The sequence below is a fragment of the Enoplosus armatus genome, chromosome 15 (assembly GCF_043641665.1).
Source record: "Enoplosus armatus isolate fEnoArm2 chromosome 15, fEnoArm2.hap1, whole genome shotgun sequence".
NCBI classification, from domain to species: Eukaryota; Metazoa; Chordata; class Actinopteri; order Centrarchiformes; family Enoplosidae; genus Enoplosus; species Enoplosus armatus.
In genome coordinates this window covers 10,257,458-10,278,885 of record NC_092194.1, presented here as the reverse complement: position 1 = coordinate 10,278,885, position 21,428 = coordinate 10,257,458, and the positions used below count along the sequence as shown (strand labels likewise).

The 21,428-nt window shown below is 41.7% G+C and overlaps 2 protein-coding genes across 2 annotated transcripts; one reads left to right on the top strand and one right to left on the bottom strand.

The window, feature by feature from the left end:
- Positions 1-145: 145 nt before the first annotated feature.
- Positions 146-15,795, top strand: ubr1 (ubiquitin protein ligase E3 component n-recognin 1). The gene is made up of 47 exons (XM_070919942.1): positions 146-190; positions 1,578-1,837; positions 2,366-2,444; positions 2,800-2,910; positions 4,106-4,233; positions 4,317-4,455; positions 4,560-4,622; positions 4,751-4,874; positions 4,984-5,091; positions 5,186-5,274; positions 5,357-5,455; positions 5,764-5,921; positions 6,006-6,105; positions 6,194-6,322; positions 6,447-6,627; positions 6,720-6,772; positions 6,941-7,051; positions 7,163-7,228; positions 7,339-7,440; positions 7,525-7,588; positions 7,666-7,790; positions 7,886-7,938; positions 8,029-8,131; positions 8,219-8,267; positions 8,382-8,536; positions 8,642-8,741; positions 8,861-8,964; positions 9,096-9,176; positions 9,654-9,835; positions 9,926-10,134; positions 10,232-10,331; positions 10,560-10,712; positions 10,803-10,903; positions 11,260-11,359; positions 11,452-11,600; positions 11,689-11,744; positions 11,858-11,954; positions 12,136-12,203; positions 12,319-12,466; positions 12,607-12,694; positions 13,767-13,903; positions 13,989-14,097; positions 14,201-14,257; positions 14,346-14,423; positions 14,520-14,690; positions 14,795-14,896; positions 15,252-15,795. Exons 1-47 carry the CDS (start codon positions 146-148, stop codon positions 15,391-15,393), a joined length of 5,226 nt encoding a protein of 1,741 aa, XP_070776043.1. The 3' UTR covers positions 15,394-15,795.
- A 2,273-nt stretch (positions 15,796-18,068) lies between these two features.
- Positions 18,069-20,592, bottom strand: LOC139297793 (photoreceptor outer segment membrane glycoprotein 2-like). The gene is made up of 3 exons (XM_070920591.1): positions 20,012-20,592; positions 19,392-19,638; positions 18,069-18,341 (listed from the first exon to the last, which is right to left on the bottom strand). The coding sequence occupies exons 1-3, from the start codon at positions 20,590-20,592 to the stop codon at positions 18,069-18,071; spliced, it is 1,101 nt and encodes a 366-aa protein (XP_070776692.1).
- Between the last annotated feature and the right edge of the window lie 836 nt (positions 20,593-21,428).

The following is a 21,428-nucleotide window of genomic DNA, read 5'->3' as shown; positions in this document are numbered from 1 at the left end:
TGGTTAATAGACTACGGTATGAGTGCTTAACTACATCTAAATACTTCTGACTATTCTAATTATGGTCTAATAGCGTCGCAAAAGGGTTTCGATTACAAGGCGAGCAGTCTCCTAGTGACACCTCCTCCTTTACGGCAAATGGAATATGGCGGAGGGTGAGAAATCCCTAGACGGACTGGAGCTCAGCAAGGTATGATTTTCAAATAGCTAATATAGCTGACAGTGATTACAGAGACTCAAGGACAAAGCACGGAAGTATAATGCGTTAGTTCCTTTGTTAAATATAGTTGGACCGCGCAGTTAAAGGGTATCTAGTTACCAGGCTAGCCTTCGTGGTTAGCTCCTGTGCTAGCTACGTAAATTGTTAAAATGTCCCTGCAGAGGCTGCAATATTTCTTGCTCACGAAGAGTGAGTGTATGTTGCTGTTTTTTGAGTCGGGACTTGTTGTTGTTGTTGTAGATAATCGGGAAAAATATAGCAATGTTCTCCGTAGTGTGCTAACCTCCACCCTGTGGTATTTTGGTTTTCGCTTTTGTCCAAAGCGCTTCAACATGAGTTGCCATGAGTTTATACATTTTGAGCAGCATTGTCCCGACTGTTTTAGGACCTCAAACTCTTGCAACGTTTTGTCAGTTATAAACCGTTGTCCAACATGTTGTTCCCAGTGTGAAAGTGAAACTGGCCTACTTGGATATGATTTTATTCCATTAGATATTTACTTTATTACAATTGACTTGATGGAGTACAACAAACAAAACACGGAGATGACAGGCATGGTTTGTATTAGATGTGGCCTATTAAACCTTTCCCACCAGCACTATAAATTATGAAAATGATTTGATATCTAGTGTATCTCCAGCCTCCATGGACAGTATGCAAATACAGCGTATAACGGCTAGTATGAATGCAGTTAAAATTAACACTTCATTATTGATTTCACCCAACCGCTTCAGTTGGCTGTTGAAATTAAAAAAAATGCTGGAGAAATACATGTATGTAGTAAAACGGGCACTATATGGAAATCCAAATTCGTGCACCGAGAACTGTAAAAATGTTTCTATTTTTTAAAACTACCACATGTTTCATAATAAAAACCACTCATCATTCGATTAATGTTCCCGAGTTTTGACATCTCTATGGGTCCACACAAACTAAAGCATGTTACCTCGTCAATCACTAGTCTCTGTGATGCACCCATGTGAACATATTTTCGAGGTCTACTGGTTCCACCCTTTTAGATGTAAAGAAGTCAGTCCATGTGTCAATCACACTTCCTAAAAACATTCAACTATGAAAGATCAACTTTCAGTTACTGTTTGTATATATTTTTTAATGGTAGCCAGAGCAACACTCTTTTTGACTTGTGCTCTGTCATATCCACAAAAGTTAACGACTTCATCATTTTTATCAAATGCAGTTTAACCAAGATTTGACAATTAAACATCATGCTAAAGGTTAATATTTATCTGCACATCTCTATGAGAGCAGTGGCTTATACATGCGGTTATGTGTCAGTAGTTGGAGGCTGATGTGAGTAATTGCAAAACGAGTCATGTTCTTCTCTTTTGTCGTGCAGGAATGGCTGGAGGCTGCAGACAGAAGGGCGGAGCTGCTCTGTTACCTGAAGGAGCAGGTGCCACAGATCTTCTGCCTGAAGAAGTTGGCCAGCCCTCAGGAGGAGGAGGTGCTCATGCAGAGCAGACTCCTCCATCCTCTGGAGTGTTTCCTGTTTGGAGAGGATCCTCAGGAGGGTCTGGAGAAGCTCAAGCAGGGCAGCACCTCCTCCCAGCTCTGTGGACGTGTCTTCAAAGAGGGAGAGACTGTCTACTCCTGCAGGTCTGAATAGACCCGCTGATCTTCTGTAATAAATACGTTATAACAGCAATAATAATAGTAGTTACGATAAAATCCAAAATGTAGTCATGAAATGCAGGTGTTAAAAAGTATTTTCACGGTACTCAGCCCCAGTGGAATCTGGGGTTTCTGGATGAGGTATAAAGTCACAGAGTTCAAAGACAGGAATATATGCACAATATTTGGAGGATATTTGACTTCATTAAGTACTTTTGGAGGGAATAGTTTGGCCTCAAGAAGTTTTAGTTCTATAGTTATATAATTACACGACAACCCCACAGTATTTAGGCTAAATGTTAAAATGGATAGTTAATGAGTAGCCTTTCTCAGGTTTCAGTATGTGGCAGTCTGTGAGTGGACCTGAATTATGTGAAATACCGTGGATGCAGGAGAAGTCATCATGCAGTTCAGTTTGTATAGTAACTTGAGTGGCATGTCTTCAGCCTCAGATGATACACTGTTGTTGATATTTGCTTGATCAGGTAATAAATCCTCCTCAATTTATTGCAGGGATTGTGCGATAGATCCAACTTGTGTCCTGTGCATGAACTGCTTCCAGGATAGCGTGCACAAAAGCCATCGTTACAAGGTTGGTGTCAATATAAAATTTTCTATTTTTAGTGAAATCCAAATGAACATTTTTTATTCCTTCTTCCTTATTCCGTCTATATGGGCCCACACAAACTAAAGCATCCTTACCATATCCTTGTCAATCCCTAGTCTCTCTGATTCCCTCCAGTGCACAGTTTGCTATAATGTCAACTTCATTACCCTCCTGTTTGCCCCTTAAACTTTGAGGAAGAAACACAACATATTTCTAGATAGATCATTGTAGGGCTTTCATGTTAGAACATTCCCACAGTTAAAGCAGTTGAAAAACTAATTGCTGTTGTGTGTATCCATTACTTGCCCTCAGTGACATATGTGCTTATTTCCCCCCCCAGATGCACGCGTCATCAGGCGGGGGCTTCTGTGATTGTGGGGATGTAGAAGCCTGGAAGATTGGCCCATGTTGCTCCAAACACGACCCAGGGACAGCCACTGCCATGGTAACGGTGAGTTACATAATAGAGTGGAAAGAGGGACGTGGGAGGGGCGTACATGTCCCATTCTGTGTCAGTGAACCCCAGAATGCTTATTTTCCCATCTTAGTCCTGGATGCCGCTCTCTTGGCTGTGGCTTTGGCTCCGGAAACGAGAAAGAAAAGCACTTAGATGACCTGCACCAACTGAGAAAATGTATTACTAGGTTAAGAGATTGGGGGGGTGATTGAGTGCGTGAAAGCTGGTGGATAGTAGTTGTCAGTGAGACTGGTTGAGAGCTGCCTTTCTACAATTGCTTAAATCCTGCTGAACTGTGTCTATAGCTGCTGCTGGGACACCTTTTGATGATTGGTTGTTACTAGCAGTTGTTTGCCAGGCCTTTCTTTGCTTACATCACAGTGTTTGAGCTTTTCTCTGATAAGATCATGCTGGGCTTTGAGCAGACGTGCAGCTTGACAGCTTTGTGCCCGTTTCCGTAAACAGCAGTTGCTTCTATTAACAGAGACATCACTGGTCCGAGTCTAGGAGGCTGTTTTATGTTGTGTACACCAGATCTGAACCTGTGCTTAACAATCAGTGACACAGCACATGGCCATGAAAGCATCTCTACACTGAACATGAAAACCCATCATGCAGATTCCAGTGCTTGTTCTCACACAGTAATGTGACGTAGAGACTGGTGTAAATATACAGACTCACTGTATGTTTGGTTTGGTTTGTATGTCAAATGTCAGACATTTGTATGAAATGCGTAGCTGCTATGTGAAATGTTTGCTCTCAGGGAATTTGATATTAACTTTACCAGGCCAGCTGCTTATTTAGCTCTTATTAAGCAAGATATGTAGACCAGTTCCTTGTCATATTGTAGAGTCACTGCTGGTGACACAGGAAATAGGGAATTAGTTAAGGTTATTACAACAAACTTTGCCCATTATTAGCTTCAGTTTCTGCAAAGTTGAATATTTGTGTTGAAAGTTGATGTTTTTTCTGTCTTAATCTCGGAAATTTACGATATTAGAAAAACCACTTCTGGAAACATGTTTATTAAGTCACTCCAGGTTCAATATTGATGTCACAAAATGTGTGAGAAATATTTCTGATAAGTTGAAGACGGTGTTACAAGTTTGTTGCTTGTGGAGCAAAAGATCTCCTGAAAGTGTTAGTGGTGTGCTCAAAAAGTCCCGTGTGATTCTCTCACTTTGTGCAGGATCAGTGTGGGTTGGAGCCTGAGTTATATGAGCGTGCTGAGAAGTTGTTCCGGGTACTACTGCAATACATCACAGATTTCTTGGTGTGGGAGGAGAACTTGGAGCTATCAGCTGAACTCCAGCCCCGGTATGGCCCGTCTAATCACATACATAAATCCATATGCAAAGCACTCCACTTAACTTTGACAGTATATTTCTTCATCCATGCAGGACAAAAGACAATGCTTACTACTGTGTACTGTACAATGATGAGCACCACTCGTACGACCATGTGATCTACACCCTGCAGCGCTCTGTTAACTGTGATCCGGCTGAAGCACAGACATACGCAGCACTTATTGACAAGGAGGTATTTTTTGTTTTTGTTATTGCTGATTTGAATCAGTTTCCATACTTGTACTCATATCCATTGCCGATCATGCCATTATGTAATTACTGTTAACTGTTGCACAGGGTCGACGGGCAGTAAAGAGAGGAACCCTTCGTTCCTGCCAGCAAGCAAAAGATCTCATCAGGGTAAACACCAGCCACTGACTACACCAGTTTAGACATTGATTTAGAAATTTAGAATAATGTTAAATCTTGAACCTGGAATGATAATTGTCCAGTTTTGCAGTTCTAACTCTTTCACTGCTGTGTTGCAGTCCAACTCTGAGCACATTTCCCTGCAGCCACTACGTGTGGAGATCCTTCACGCGGCAGTAATGGCTCATCAGACTTTTGCTCTGCGCCTTGGCTCCTGGTTCCAAAAGATCATCAGTTACTCAGGTGCTGCCATTATTGCGCTCCTTTGACATGTACCTTTTTATAAAACTTACTCCTCAGTTAGCTCAGTTGTCCATGCACAGTTGCATGAACCTGTGTGTGTCTTGTGCAGTGGGCTTCAGGCAGGCCTTCTGTCAGGTGGCGCTAGAGACCAACGCAGACGAAGACCGGCCTTGCCGCATCAGCAGACTCATGCTGCACGATGCCAGGATGTACAAAGGCAAGTAGATCTGAGCTTGATTTTCATGCAAAGTACGAGCTTAACTTAACTCGAGTCCATATGATGTTAACATGAAGACTTTTCTTTCCTCAAGGAGCTCGCAAGATAGTACACGAACTGATTTTCTGTAGCATGCTAATGGAGACAGAGTTCAAGAGGCTTTTTGCAATCGAGTTTACAAAGGTAAAAAAGGGGAATCTTTAAATATTTTTTGCAATTCTTTCACTTTCTTAAATTAATACACGCCCCATCTTTGCCTTTTCAGCACTTTAAGCAGCTGCAAAAGGACTTCATAAATGATGACCATGAGAGGAGTATATCCATCACTGCTCTGTCTGTTCAGATATTCACTGTGCCCACATTGGTAAGTGTTGTTCGTTGTTAGGGTATCATTGTAGATATTATGTTACAGTGGGGTAAGTATTATACGTCTTTTAATGTTATTTATCTTATCTTATTTTTATTTTTATTCTTATTCTTATTTTAGCTTTTATATTCTACTTATTTGTTATCAAAACAATAGCACCTTCAGACCACAGCAAATTCCTTGTAATGTATGTTACTTGGCAATAAACAGTTTCTGATTCTGATTCTGATTAATGTTTGTGCTTCTTTAGGAAGACCACATAATGAACATCCATCTCTGTCCTCACATTCCTGTTTCTCCTCTAGGCCAGACAGCTGATCGAAGAGGCCAATGTCATTAAAGTGATAGTTGACACCGTCATGGAGTTGCTGCGTGAACATCTGGATGTCAACAATCGCTTCTTCTTCCTTGGCTACAACTCAGACAAGTTCTCACGCATCCAGGTCATCTTCCACGACCTCAGGTCATTAAAGAGGAAACAATTTAAACAAAATCTTCGTTCCCAACTTTATTGGTCTTTATCTAAGATGTAACTTATGTCTCTCAGGTATATTCTGATCAGTAAACCCTCAATATGGACTGAAGAGCTGCGGACAGAGTTCATAGAGGGGTTCAAAGTCTTTCTTGGGTTTCTCAAATGCATGCAGGTAATGATTATCCGATTCATTGTTTGATAGGTAACTTGACAAACCAGATATTTAATGAATCCTGGCCTTCTTTCACTTTCCTTATCAGGGTATGGAGGAGGTGAAGCGCCAGTTTGGGCAACACATTGCAGTAGAGCCAGAATGGGAAGCTGGCTTTACTCTTCAGATCCAGCTCCGCCACATTCTTGCTATGTTTCAGGACTGGTGTTCCTCTGATGTGAGTTGTCATTTGTCCATCAGAAAATAGAGTTGTCCCATGAATAGAGGGAGCACTGTCCATTCACTTTCACAGAGGAGTAAATTGCTGTGGTCAATTATTGCTTGTTTGCCCCCCCCTTCAGGACGAGATCTTGCTGTTTGCATATAAAGAGTGCCACAAAGTCCTGATGCAGTGCAATAACCAGCCCTTCCACAGGGAGGCCACTGACTACTACATGTGCAAGCACATCCTCCATGTTCGTCCGTACAAAGTGTCTCAGGAGCCTGTGAGCATACATCTGCCCATCTCCAGGTTACTGGCTGGTAGGAGAACTAATATTTGAGACTCTCAGTGATTTATTGGCATTTCTTTCTGTCAGCTGTAAACTTACTACCCTCTACATTGTGATCCCCAGGCCTGTATGTACTTCTGTGCAGAACAGGGGCAATTGAACGTCTGGATGATCCTGTAAGTGACATAAAAAAACAACGATGATTTGAATGTTTAGTAAGCTAGTGTCAATGAGTTATCAAGCAAATATCCGTGTGTATGTGTGCTGTGTACTGTTAATTTTAAGGACAGTCTTAATTTCCATGCTGGCCTTTGAGAGTTGAGGTTTCTTTCTGTCTGTTGCAGCAGAGCTATGACCACACTCAGCTGGCAGAGCATCCTCTGCGCTGTGTGGTGCTGGCTGCGCAGGTCTCAGCTGAAATGTGGCGGAGAAATGGGCTCTCTTTGGTCAGCCAGGTATACTACATTCTTAGGATGTTCAAGGCATTGTTTTGATTCTGTATGCTCTCTTATTATTTCTTCAATTAATAAGTGACAAGTCAATTAAGTGTCATTTCACTTGATCAGGTCTACTATTATCAGGATGTGAAATGCAGGGACGAGATGTACGATAAGGACATTCTCATGCTTCAGGTTGGTGACAGACAAAGAATTTTTCTCATGTTTAACCTTTTATATATATATACACAATACGGTGACACAAGACGTTCCCCACATTTCTTTTTTCTTTTGTTTTTTTACAGATAGCTGCTTCCAAAATGGACCCCAACCACTTCCTCATGCTGATCTTATTGAGATTTGAGCTCTTTGATTATTTTAATGGAAGTTGTTCAAGCAAAGACCAGGTAAGCAACACCTCAATACTCATTCAGAAGAAAGGTTTTTGTGCCACCAAATATTCTACATGTTAAATGCAACTTAATTTGCAGGATGAACTGATCCAGTGGAATCGTTTGACAGAAGAGATGCTGTTCCTCCTCATCGTCATCGTTGGTAAAGAGTCACATTCCACTAATCAAACTTTGGAAGTAAGTTGGTTGGATGTGAACTGACCAGTGTTGTGTTTCCAGGTGAACGCTATGTCCCCGGTATCAGTCAGGTGACCAAAGAGGATGTGACGATGAGGGAGGTTATCCACCTGCTGTGCATTGAGCCCATGGCTCATAGTAGCCTGGTCAAGGGTCTGCCGGAGAACGTAAGCTACATATACTGTCTAAATTATAGAGTTCATGTCTTTAGTTTAAAAAGGAATAATCATTTAAAAACAAGTTCATGATGTTTTCTTTGTAGGAGAGCCATGAAACAGGCCTGGAGAGTGTAATTACCAAAGTTGCCACCTTCAAGTATGTAAAGACTGTGAAAGAGCTTTTGAGTTTTATCTTAACAGTCAGATAAGAGTGGGTTTAATCTGTGTGTTCTGCTTCTGTTTTTAGAAAACCAGGAGTTTCAGGACATGGCTTGTATGAAGTAAAAAAAGAGCGTCTGGTAGAATTCAACCCTTTCTTCTACCATTATTCAAGATCTCAGCATAGCAAGGTAACGCACTGTCTCAACAACAGGTTGCCATTAAATTGGCTTCTGTTGAATATTCCTCATTTCATTCTCACCGTTTACTTGTTGTAGGCAGAAGAGTCTCAGAAGAAGAGGAGGACTCAGGAGAGCAATGATAAAGGTGACTATCGTCTTTGCTCTGTACAGTACAGCTCCAAGATGTGACAGTCTTCTGTACTCCAATTGCTAATGAATCAGCTCTGCTAACATTCCCTCTGTTTGTGTTTGTTCTCAGCTCTGCGTCCTCCGGTGCCCCCGGCCTTCTGCCCAGCTTTCTCCAGCATAGTGCGTCTGCTCTGTTGTGACATTATCATCCACGTCCTGAGACGCGTCCTTCAGAGAGCTGCAGAGGACCGGGCTACTCACTGGACAGAAGCCATGATCCAGAGGGTACGCATTACATCTGTTTTTTCCTATATAGCGACCATGCTCAGCTTTTGCTATTTATTACTGAAACCACTTGCCGTAAACAAAATGCATGCGTTTATTACGCAGGCACTACACTTGATAGGTCAGGCATTGCTTGAAGAGAAAACACAGCTTGAGGACAGCACTGTGGAGGAAGTGACCTTTGATTTCAGCCTTAAGGCCCGCAGTGAGTGAAAACCAATTATTTTGTGTCATGTTTTCATCACTCACTTACTTTTTATCATAGTTCAGAAAGCAATAGGTTTTGTGAATTTCGTGACATAAATGTCTCCTCTGTTCTTCCAGAAATCGGTTCAGAACACGGCAAGTCAGTGTTCCTCTTGTTATCCAAGATTAAGGCTGTTCCTTCCCTTGAAGCTCAGAAAGACATGGTTAAATGGGTTCTGCAGGTAGGCTATTCAGTTAGCCGTTTTTCTTTGTTTTTATCATTTACGTCACATAACAGTTTCTATAATTTTTCTATACTGATGCATTTATTTTTCAGTTACTTTACCATTTGATATACATGTTTTTCTGTTAGATGTTTGAGATTGTCAAGTGCCTTAGAGAGAAGTCCAGTCCAACAGCCTCCATGAGCGTGGAGACAACCAAGCCAGAAGAGGTAAAAGATCAATGAATGATTCATTTAAAAATGTGAATTTACCAATACAATTGACTAGACCATAGTACCTATAGGTGAACTTCTATAATGGACTGCCTTATACAAAGAGAGCCCTGGGCAGTGTTAACATCTAGTGTTAACATCTAGTGCAGATGAAATAACAGTTTCAAGAGAGCTTTATTGTCATTGTCTCCAACGGTGAAATTGTTTCATGAGCTGAGTCGCCAAGAAATGTAAAGATAACATTTTAAAAGTACCAAAATACCAAATGTACAATTATTCAAACTAAAAGGCACCTCAGAGAGCTCAGAGTTCTGCCTTTACGCACAGCATCCCACTGACTTACTATTCATTTGGTTTCCCAACAAGATCTGAGTTGAAGGTGCCAAACACAATCTGGCCGTCAGTCATGCCGTCTTCTGAAATTATAAGAAATAGAATAGATTTAATGGAAAGCTTTTGCCGTCATTATTCCAGAGTGCTCAGGACAAAGAGAAAGCGGAGCGCAAAAGGAAGGCAGAGGCAGCCAAACTCCACCGGCAGAAGATTATGGCCCAGATGTCAGCAATGCAGAAAAACTTCATTGAATCAAACAAGATGCTGTATGACAACATGCCAGAGAGCGGCACACAGGGAGAGCCTGTTACAACTACTGAGAGGTGAGAGGACCATTGAAAACAAAAAAACAAAACGTGGGTGTGTTGAGCTGGCTTGAGTTCAATCCAAACCAAATCTATTTCTTTCTCTAGCAGTGCCATGGAGCAGATGGAGCTGTGTGTAGCCATCGGGCCCCACCGAGGGTCCACTCCAGCTGAGAGGGAGGTGCTCACCTGCATCCTTTGCCAGGAAGAACAGGAAGTGGCGGCCCAGGCTCAAGCCATGGTACTGACTGCGTGTGTCCAGAGGTCCACAGTGCTGACACAGTGCAGAGGAAAGATACCGACCAACAGAGCGGATGGTCAGTCTGCATTCGCTAATCATCTCATTTCAATTGTTAACTGTAATTTCATAGGGAAAAATAGGACTCAAATGTTCATTGTATTTATCTCTTAAAGGGACAGGGACATCATATCCCCTCTTCATGCCTCCTGAACTGGCAGTTGGGACCCACACTGGCAGCTGTGGACACGTCATGCATGCCACATGTTGGCAGAAGTGAGTTATTAAAGGAACAAATGTGTGGCATGTGTGTGCAGTGGTTAGTACTGTCGCGCGAGAGGTAGAGCGGGTTTGGGGTTCGATCCCCAGCCATCGGTGTGAGAATGTGTATGTGACTGAGACCTGATCGGTAAAGTGAAGACCATTTGCCATTTAATTATCATTCTTTCAGTGCTCCTCGTGTGTGTGGTCCACTTCATTTGTCATTTGGGTGTTATTCTCCAGATATTTCGAGGCTGTTCAGAATACGACCAGAAACCGGCTCCATGCTGAGCTGATCATCGACCTGGAGAATGGGGAGTACTTGTGTCCCCTGTGCAAGTCTCTGTGCAATACTGTTGTCCCTCTCATCCCATTGGAAACACTAATGTTTAACTAGTAAGTCCACCGTCTTCTGGCCAATCTGCGATGGATTGTTGGTTGTACGAATGTGTTGAAGTTTCTTGAATATTTGTTTCCTGTGTGTAGTGAAAATGCAGAGATAATTGGACAGCATTTGACCCTGCCTCGCTGGATCCAGATCCTCTCTGCCAGGATTAAAGGACTCAAGTCAGTCACTCAGGATAATGGTAAGAGGACATACTCACCATAACTGAATATAGATGTAGAGCATCGTCTAACCTGGCAGAGGCTCGCATGTGAATGCTTTCTGATATGTTAGTCTGCTGTTAATGTGAACACTGCAGTTGCTTCATGATAAAAGCCATAATTGATGGAGGACTTTCACTGTAAAGCGGCTGAAGAAAATGCTTTAATTTGCAGCGAACAGCCTTCACTTGTGAGTCTCTGCATGCATCTGCTTACTGACTGCTGTTTACTTCAAAATTTGATATAAATTCTTCTGCTTCAATAGTTAATTGTAACTGCTGTCAAGTGTCATTATGCCCAGTTGTTTGTAATGTGTGACATTCTCTCTATCGTACAGATTGCAACACAGAAGGCAGTAGTGTTGATGAGGACATGGGGATGTGTGGAGAGGGCCAGCCAGACTTTAGATCCATTCTGAGCTATGGAGTACAAGAACCGTGAGTGAAGCTGTCAGCTCCTTCAGTATTATTATGTATCTATGTTTCCTATAGTGCAGCAGTCTGAAGTCTCTGCTGCTGGTTGTTTTTAGGAGGAAGTTCTCAGACAGCATAGTGGAGATGCTGGTTGTGTGCGCCACCACAGTCCACAGGGTGGGACTGCAGACGGCACCCAATGAACTGTGCCCACGTGTGCCCCTTATGGCTTGGAACACATGTGCCTTCACTATTCAGGCCATAGGTATAGTAAGACTTGGCTTATTGTGTCACTCTGTCCTTTTTTCATATTTTCACAATTCTCAAAATGTGTTTGCTTTGCTTCGTCACAGAAAACATATTGCAGGAAGAGGGCAAGCCACTCTTTGGGTCCTTACAGAACAGACAGGTTGGATGCCACATATAAACTAGCAAACAGCTGTCACATAATGCATGCATTGCATAATGATTTGGGTTTAACTTTGTCAGACATTAGTTTTGTGAAATGCTTCTCTATTTTAGCTTGCAGGTCTGAAAGCAATTGTTCAGTTTTCAGCCACTCAGAGACTCAAGAGCTCCCAGGCTATCATTCAAAGGCACTTCACGGACATGTTGGGGGGTATGCGTTCATTTAAGAATACATCATATTTATCTATCTAATGGATGTAATTCTACAGTTTTCCTTTTCATGTATAGCACATTGTGTTTTCCTCTGTGTATGAAATGTGCTATATACTATAAATAAATGGTGCCTTGCTGTTCATTTGCCTTATGGTGATAACTGCGACCTGTTTCCCCAGTCTTGCTACCAGTCATGAGCAGAAAGAACACCCCTTCTCTTCTGGAGGTGGACTTCTTCCATCTTCTGGTAGGTTTCCCCTAAAAAAGAAAAGCTCTGTTGAGAGCTTTTACTTGCATTTGTTAACATGCTAGAATTAAAATGTTTTTGTTAATGGTGTATGTGTTCTTGTGTGTTTTGTCAGGTGGGGTTGGTGTTGTCTGTACCCTCACTGTACCAGGAGGAGGCTGTGGACTTGCAGCCTTCTGCTGTCAGCTCTGCCTACAACCACCTGTACATCCTGCATCTGGTCACCATGGCTCACATGCTGCAGATACTCCTGTCTTCTACAGGTACGAACAGCAAAAACCTCAACCATACGTTCTAGTCACAACAATATCACTGATGGCTACCATTCACTGAACTACCTCAGAATGCTTTACAATAACAAGGATGATTATGATGATTAAATAAAGGTGTCAATTCTGCCTAGATTTCCCTGCAGTAGTGGGTGGAGAGGAGACAGAGGAGGCGAGAGCAGCAGTGGAGCTGTGCACTACAGTGGCACAACACACTGGAAGGTACAAGTGTTTCTCATCATCCTATTATATATGTATACAGTTAAGAAAATCACCAAGTACGAGATCTGTGAATTAATTGAATTGCATGTAGTTTTTTAATTTCAGTTATCCTTTATGAGGATAATGGTAAACTAAAGGTTAATGAGGTACACTGTCCCTCCCTAATGAATGACAAACAAAACAACCAGCAACAACATGCGGCAACCATTAAAAGCTAAGACAAGCATGGCCTTGAATACATGTCCTGGCTTTATTATCACTCACGTAGACGTCTAATTCTTTTGAGTTCAAAACTCATGAATAGAATATTAACAAAACCAAATGCCTTAATTATGGAATTTAAAAGACAATACAAATGTGAGCCAAAATTATTGCCTCATAAGATGTGCATTATATACAGTATATAAGATTAGAACATTTTTCACAGTACTAAGCTCAGAATTTATCTTGTAAAAACACAATTGTAGAAAACAGCATCCAATGGGGGGACGAGGTGACTTGCAAATGTCTCTGTTGTTAAACATAGACATGACTGGATTGTGCATTCTGTCCATTAAGTCCATTAAGAGTCAGTGTATGGATGTCATTCTTAGCACTTATTCATTTGTAAGCTCAGGTTGACCATTCCTCTACCTTACAATAAGGAGAAAAGTGTTCTTTTGAAAACCTATGTTCACTTTAAATGGCAGCTCTTGACAAGAAAAGCAAAAATTAAACACTTATAAACCACTGCCGTCCTTCTGGGGTTGAAACCACATATGTGTTTTTCGGGGACGATATACTTCATGTCAGTTTTTGCCTTCAAAAATTCACCATGTTCCTCCATGAACACAGTCGACAGACTTTTTCACTGTGGGAAAAGTTTGATGTAGCAGGCAGAGCAGGACATACATTTTTTATCAGCTTGCTTCATAATCAAAGTTGACAGGAATCGCCCTCTCAGTAGAGGCCAACATTGCTCCTTGTTCCCTGTTGTCAAGGCCCTTTTCCAGGCTGCATGCTCAGAGATGTATGTGGTAATGTAGACTGCCTTCAGCTTGTTTGACAGGTTGTTCTGTGGTTTGCTCATCAGGATGATTCCACACGTGTCGGGCAGCTCTGTGGCAGAAAGAGTGAAGAAAGGGATCGAACCTTTCCTTCGCTGTGCTGCTCTCTTTTTCAATTGCCTTACAGGAGTACATCCTCCAGAGGAGCTCTCAAGCACTGCTGGTAAGTCAAACCGAAGTATTACATCATTATAACATGCTGCATATGAAGATAGATGAATTCAAGGTGACATTTTGGGTCTTTGCAGTTACCTCTCAAGGACAGATGGAGGCACTGTGCAGCTACTTGGCACTACCCTCCAATATGTTCCAGCTCTTCCAGGAGCACAGAGACCCTGTTACTCCACTGCTGCAGAGGTAGGTGATAAACATTGAGGCAAGGTCACTGTATTTGATCAGTGATCTTTTAGTATTCACTGGAGAGGTGGGCAGCTTTATGACGATGTCTTTTCTTCCTTAGGTGGTGTGGGAGCCCAGCTGTAACCAAAGCCCTGAAAGGCAAAATCCAGACAGTCAGGTAGACTTTGGCTTTTGCATTCCTTCAGCCCCACTTTTATTTTGCGATAAAATGTCTCCTAATAATTCCTAATAAATTCTTTCTGCAGATACCCCAGGAGAAGGAATCGTTTAATTGATCTTCCTGAGGATTACAGTGCTCTCCTCAATCAAGCCAGCCATTTTCAGTAAGTGGGTTAATGAAGTCCTTTCCATCACCACCTTTCAGTGGAAAGTCTGCTGATGTGACATGTCTCCTCGTCTCTTCTGTGCTTTGTCCTCAGGTGTCCCAAGTCTACAGATGATGAGAGGAAGCATCCGACCCTGTGCCTGTTTTGTGGGGCCATGCTGTGCTCTCAGAGCTCCTGCTGTGTCACCCAGCTGGATGGGGAAGATGTTGGAGCTTGCACCGCCCACGCTGCTACCTGTGGTGCTGGAGTGGGCATGTTCCTCAGGTGGGGCAATTCTAGGCCTTTAACTGCATTTTTTTTTACTTTGAATTTTATTCGTTCTTGCATGAAATGTTCGACATAAAGGAAGTTTGATTTCTTGTTGACAGGATAAGAGAGTGTGAAATTGTACTGATGGCCAGTAAGACTCGAGGAAGCACATACCCTGCTCCTTACCTGGACGATTATGGGGAGACTGATCCTCACCTTGTGTAAGAATCATAGTTTCTTTTCCAGGTGCTGAATTGTTGGTACTTCTGCACAGAAGTGCAAATTAAGACATGTTGATTTTCCCCCTCCAGGCAAAAAAGTAATAGCTGCTGAAAGTTAAACACCTCCACCACCTGCAGACAGTGAATTTTACAACTGCAGTTTTTATTTATTTATTCATTTTAAGTGATCTGTACTAGACCTAATTAGGTAATCTCTGTTTCTGTAGGCAGTGACACTGAGCAGCATGTAGCCATGGCCATGAAGTACATCATTTTGTCATATCAAATGTATTGTGCGTTTTCTTGGAGAAACCCTTGAATAAATCAGGCCCTCTGTCTTTTTTTAAATTTCTAGAAGGGGCAATCCATTGCACCTTTGCCCAGAGCGCTACAGGAAGCTGAACCAGCTGTGGCAGCAGCACTGCATCTTGGAAGAAATTGCTCGCAGCCTAGAGGTGGTCAACGTTATGTTTGCCTTTGAGTGGCAGATGTTGTGATGATTGCTTTAGCTGCGGTGGCCGGGAAGTAAAGAGCACAGCCATAGAGCACAGTCTGCTCCAGTGCTCCTGAGGCACACACACAAACACGCACACACACACACACACACACACACACACACACACACACACACACACACACAAAAACAACCCTCCTACAATGAAAGGAGGCCTGAGCAGCAAATCCCTCCCTGATGAAACCCCTGCTGGAGTCTAGAGAAATGGAACAGTCAAAAGAGGAGGAGGAGGAAGATGAAGAATAACGGAGGGTGATGGATAATGAGTAAACCCAAGTCGCCTTGTTTTAATTTGATTGTCTGCTGTGAGAATGAGTTTCTCCTAGAGTAATGTTATTTGCAATGAGGCTCATTTAAATAAAGACAAACATCAGATACACACTAACATGTTTCTGTTATCAGTTTATGTATTTGGTTTCTCTCCTCAGTAATGCTGTGAAATTTCTGCATTCTCTCTTTGTGTTAGAAATTATGATTTGTCATAAGTTTTGATTGATGAATGATGCTGTTTTGGAGGGTAGTTTCATTTGGAAATGTTTCAGCATGGTCAGAGATCCTACACGTTTTTGCTTTTGCCCATTAATTATGTAGACGGTCCAAATGATGGAGCCACATCCTACTGTCACGTTTACCCATATATAGTAGACGGATAAAACATTTCTAGCATATACATAAAGTTGTTTTGAAACAGATTCAGTATTCTTCCAGAAGTATACAGTAACCTGCTTCCACGATTTCCTGATGTAGATGCTTTTAATGATAAGCAGACATTTTGACACCAGATTGAAGTTTTCAGCCATATTTAGACATTTATAGTCACAAGTCCTCACTGACCTTAAGAATCAGTGAGTGAATTATATGAAAACATCACTAGCATACTATGTAGTATTTTGAGATGCCCTTTTACAAAAAAACTTATTTGGCCAAAGTGATTATGATTATCAGATATCCACTGTATGTAATGATTAAAACTTATCAAAGGGACCATTGCTAGACAGATTATTAGTCACATTTAACCATGTGGTGCTGATTCACGTAACACAAATTGAATATTTCAATATTCTATTTAAGAAAGAAATGTACTTTTTATTGAAAAAAAAAACAATCTAAGGTAGTATATGATATCTTTTCACTTACTCCATTCGTTATTGCTCAGCCTTTTCAGGAAAAAAATGTGTGAATATAAAATGTCCTCCTTTTTGTGTTTGACAGTACTACATGACTTCCAGGCTGTGGAAATAAAGACAAGAGCCTATATACAGACGAACTGCTCCTGTGCTCTGAATCATTCTGAGTACACTGGTGTCACGATATCTAAAATCTAATGGAACAAAACCTCTCATGTTGCTCACCCACAGAAGAAATTAAGGATCTATTTTCCACCATCAATATCGTTTCGAGCTCCAGATGAAGTAAAAATAGGCAGAATTCTTTCACGTGATACTTTTACATGATTTGTGTATTTTAACACATGAATGTCTCATACCCAGAATTAGAACTTTATTAACCTACATTTAGCAAACTCCAAATTTATTTTTTCCTCTAAATGCTTAAGCTGTGATTTGCCATCTCAGCTGCCATGTGCTGTATAATTTCTGAAAAGAAAGGCAGAGAAAGCAGCCGAGAGTTCTTTTGACCAACAGACAAGCCACCAGCCAATATGTTGAAGGCTTTATCATTAAAACAAAGTAAGACATAGTAGCCTAGTTTGCAATGTACTGTAGGTTTAGAGCTGTTACAAAACAATCACAAACAATAAAACCCAGCCATCACCAGCTCAGAAGGTTTATTGTCAAGTTTTTGGTAACTCATCCCAGCACAAATGACTGAGGTGTTTTCATAAGACCATGGTGGCATTGCTGAGGCACATGAAATCCATTGTAGTGACAGCTCAAATGTTCTAGAAATTATGTATTATGAAGTGTTTTCAATTAGATTTCTGTCTGGTTATGTGCATGTAACTAATGTGAAAGCAAGAACATACTGTATTTATCCCATTGTTTACTATCCTTGGTACAATTTGAAGGGATCCAAAAAAAATTACAAATGTTACTATGGATCTAAACACCCAGAACTATTGTGAAATTCATCATCATACTCTTACAGGTCTTATACTGCAAGATATTAACTATATTTAACTTGACGCCAAATCCCCCTTTGCCTTGGTTCGTGGAATTTCATTTATATATCCTATAAATTCTTTTGACTGCATTTTCTATCATACTTTGAGGCAAAATCAGGCAAAAAGATTTGTGGGCTTCAACTTCTGACCACTAATTTGTCTTTATCAAACAATAATATACAGTATGTCAAGTTCAGTTGCACTCCAGTGTTCCAACTGACAGGTGCAGGAAAACCACATGATAGACAGGCAACAAGATATCATTTGTAAACAATGATGGAAAGATTTTGATTAATTAATGGTAAAGTCCACAAGGCATTATCTGCATTTTGTAAAAGATGTACCCTGTCATTGAAGGAAATGGATATATTGTGTGATATTTTGCACAATGTATGTTGTTTTCCACAAACACCTTTGTGTCGGTATTTCTCAGTTGTAATTTTTTTTCGAATAAATGTAACATGAACAACTCTTTTTAAGTAGTCTGGATGAAGGCTCTTATTTGGGCCTTCAGGGATGCTCTTCACTGAGAAAGGTCAAGTGGCTTCAGGTGTTTGCTTCGGCGGCACATTGTCTGGCCCATAGTGCGCTTTAGATGTGGAGGGAACATTAATGTTGGGGTCTCCATTGTTGGCTATGTCTATGTGGTTGCTCTTGCCAAGGCTCTTGATGATGTGCAGGTTGGTGCGGGCCGTTTCCATAAAGCTGTTTTCCAGCAGCCAGCCGTCAGACTCGGAGTTGGGGTCACCCTGTCTCAGCACATTTTCCAGGGAAGTCTGGAGGAAACGAACCCCTGTCAACACTGACAGCTAACACAAGACACAGAGACGCATTTTAGTGACAACATCACACAAAATGTGAACACAAATCATGATACAAGAGGTCAAAGAAGTGGAGCTTTGTTTGTTTCCTCCATATAACGGTAAATCTAATTTCTATCTGCAGCTCTGACAGATACGTTTCATAAACTGATATCCAACTGAGTAGAGGACAATGGGAGAGTCCACTTCATGTGCTGCATGGATGACCCAGAGATAATACGACAGTAGAGATTTACTCAAGGATTAGTGCTGCAAGTGTATGAAGTGAATGTGCAACAGTGCTAATGCAACAGCTGAGGTGACAGCGATCACGTCCTCCACTAGTGTCTATAAATCTTTTTTTTTTAAGGGAAAGAAGAAAAGCCAGCAGCCAAACTTTTCTTGTTATTGTTGAAGTGGTTTAACTTATCTGACAAGATAATGTCTCATATTTCAAATAAGATAAGGATAATTCAGATAAGGAAGAATTTATGAGAGTTGTACAGCTACAGTGGTAGTGCCAACACAAATACAGCTCTTTTTGGAGAAAGTAGTGTCTTTAAAAGAGAACTCCAGTGATTTAGCATTGCAGTCCTATAACATTGTTTAAAAAAGCATCAAAATCGATGTAGCAGAACCAGAGATATTGTCTTTTTTTATGTCACGCAGACTTCTATTACCCACAATGCAACTCGAACGGCGATGGTCAGTTGGAGATTCAGGTGTGTTATACTAGTAGCTGCTAATGTAGCCTCGAGCCACTAGCCTCAAACATAACATAAACAAGCGAGCTACAGAGGTCTGCTAAGCTCACTTCTTTATAATGAGACACCCCCAGATACCCCCCTTTTTTAATGTTCAAACTTATTGTCTGGTCCAATCGACATTGCTTCAAGTTACGTCACTTGAGGCAGTTATCAGACTTCTGGAGCCACAAAATGGTTTACTTTTTTTTCACTTATGCAGTAATACTCCCAAAGACCTGCCGCAAACTTTGATGTACAGAATAAATGGAGTTCCCCTTTCACTTCACCATTAAGACATTTTGCATCTCTTCACCTCAAACAGCCAGGTGATGAGGACCGTGAGGCCGATGGACTGCATGATGTAGGTGTAGTACTCCAGCAGCGCCTGGCGACACCCTTTCATCCACAGGTTCAGCTCCTCCGTCTGGTGCTCGTAGTTGAAGTGAGCAGAGTTGTTGGTGATCTGCTGCTGGATGCAGGGCCGGGGGGAGTTGATGTTGCAGCAGCTGAAGGGGACCCCGTCCATCAGGTACTTCCCCTCCACGTTACTTCTTAATCGGCTAGAAAGCAGGAAAAAGACGGAGAGGCTTGGGTGACTTTAGTATGCTTTACGGATATTACCATTTACGTTTTATCTGTACTAATCGTCGTCCCTTCCTTCACTTAAGTCAAGTTAAATGTGTTATTATAATTCAAGTTTACCCTTTTATTTAATATTGTTTTATTCTAAAACAGAGTGGCTGGAATATTCATAATTGTGTTATGTTTTCTATAAAAATGGAAATTTAACTTTTATGGTGAAAATTATTATTCAATTAATATGTTAAGGTTTAAAGTATATAACACAATCTTACATGTTTTGCCTGTGATAATTTTTATACGGTCCCTTTTTACGGCATCTTAAGTGTGAATATACTCTGCACTTGCACTTACTCCACCACCTCTTTTTGGGACATGTCCAGGTAACGTTTGCTGATCCACTGGATTTGAAACCAGTCTTTATAGCCACTGTTTCCACAGCACTGGAACTCTATCTGCAGCATGTCCACGGTGCGCTTCAGGAAGCATCGTCCCGGTGTGTCTGTGTCCTTGTAGAACCTCATGGCCTCTGTCAGCCCCAGGTTCAGAGACTCCTCTAGCTCCCCACGCATGCTGTAACACATCAGAGCCCCCACCAGCACGCAGAAGGTGAAGAAGAAGGTGCATATAATGTAGGGCAGCATGATCAGCTTCCAGCGCAAGAACTTGGTGGTGTCCACGCAGTCGTAGCAGATCTTCCCACCCAGGAAGTTTATGGCACAGGCAATGAGGCCCACAGCAATCAGCATGTTGGGCACATACTGGATGTCCCTCCCAGCCATCAGCTCTTCTCGCTTGTTGATCTCCACCTTGAGGAAGATCCCCAGGCTGAACAGGATGGCCCCTGTTACCACTGAGATCCAGTTCAGGATCCACAGCACCTGGGCCAGCTTGTCCCTCTTGGTCTTGGTGAACTTCACTCTCAAGACCGCCATTGTACATATATTTCCTCTCTAAGTTTTCTTTTAAGTCCAGGGGGGGATTAAGGGTGGGACACAGGTAAAGCAGGGGAGAGGAACAGTTTATCCTCCTGGGGGTGCGGGGGACCAAGGGGAGGGGGATTGCTTGTGCAGTTCTCTGAAGGTCCTCTCATAAGCAGCTTAGCCTGGTAGCCATGATCGATATCTTGTGGACGCTGCATTATGGTTATACTGAAGATGCACGCAGGTCTGTGAGACTACAGTGGTGAGAATATGAAAAATAAATACCCTCACATGACAGGCACAACTTGTTGGAATGGAAAACACTGTTAAGACAAAATGAAATGACGTGATCAGTTGTACGCAAGCACAAAAACAATCTACATGTGAGACAACCTGAGAACAGATCAGCGAGATGTAATGTGGTTTAAATTATATAGTTTAAATCCAGTGATCCTGGCACTTCTGTCGGGACAAAGTTTCTAAAAATAAATAAATATGTATATATAAAAATTACATAAAATTGTAAGAAATAACTGACACAATGAAACAGAATCCACTGTACCTACCTTATCCTGGTCAGCATTCACCGAGAAACATCATTCTCCTCTCATTTTCAGTTTGTTTTCCTGCTGACATCCTCAGATTTAGTCCTGAGAGAGGCGAGTCGTAGTGACACAGATAGTATGAAGGCAGCCGCATCGGAGTTAGACCAGTAGCCAAGTCCTGACCCTCCTCCTAATCCCCTTTAATCATTAATCATCCCTGGGCCCCACGTGGGATTTGGACCTTCTGCCACCTATGCAAATCTGTCTGTCCCAGCACTGTGAAAGTAATGGATGATGGTCATT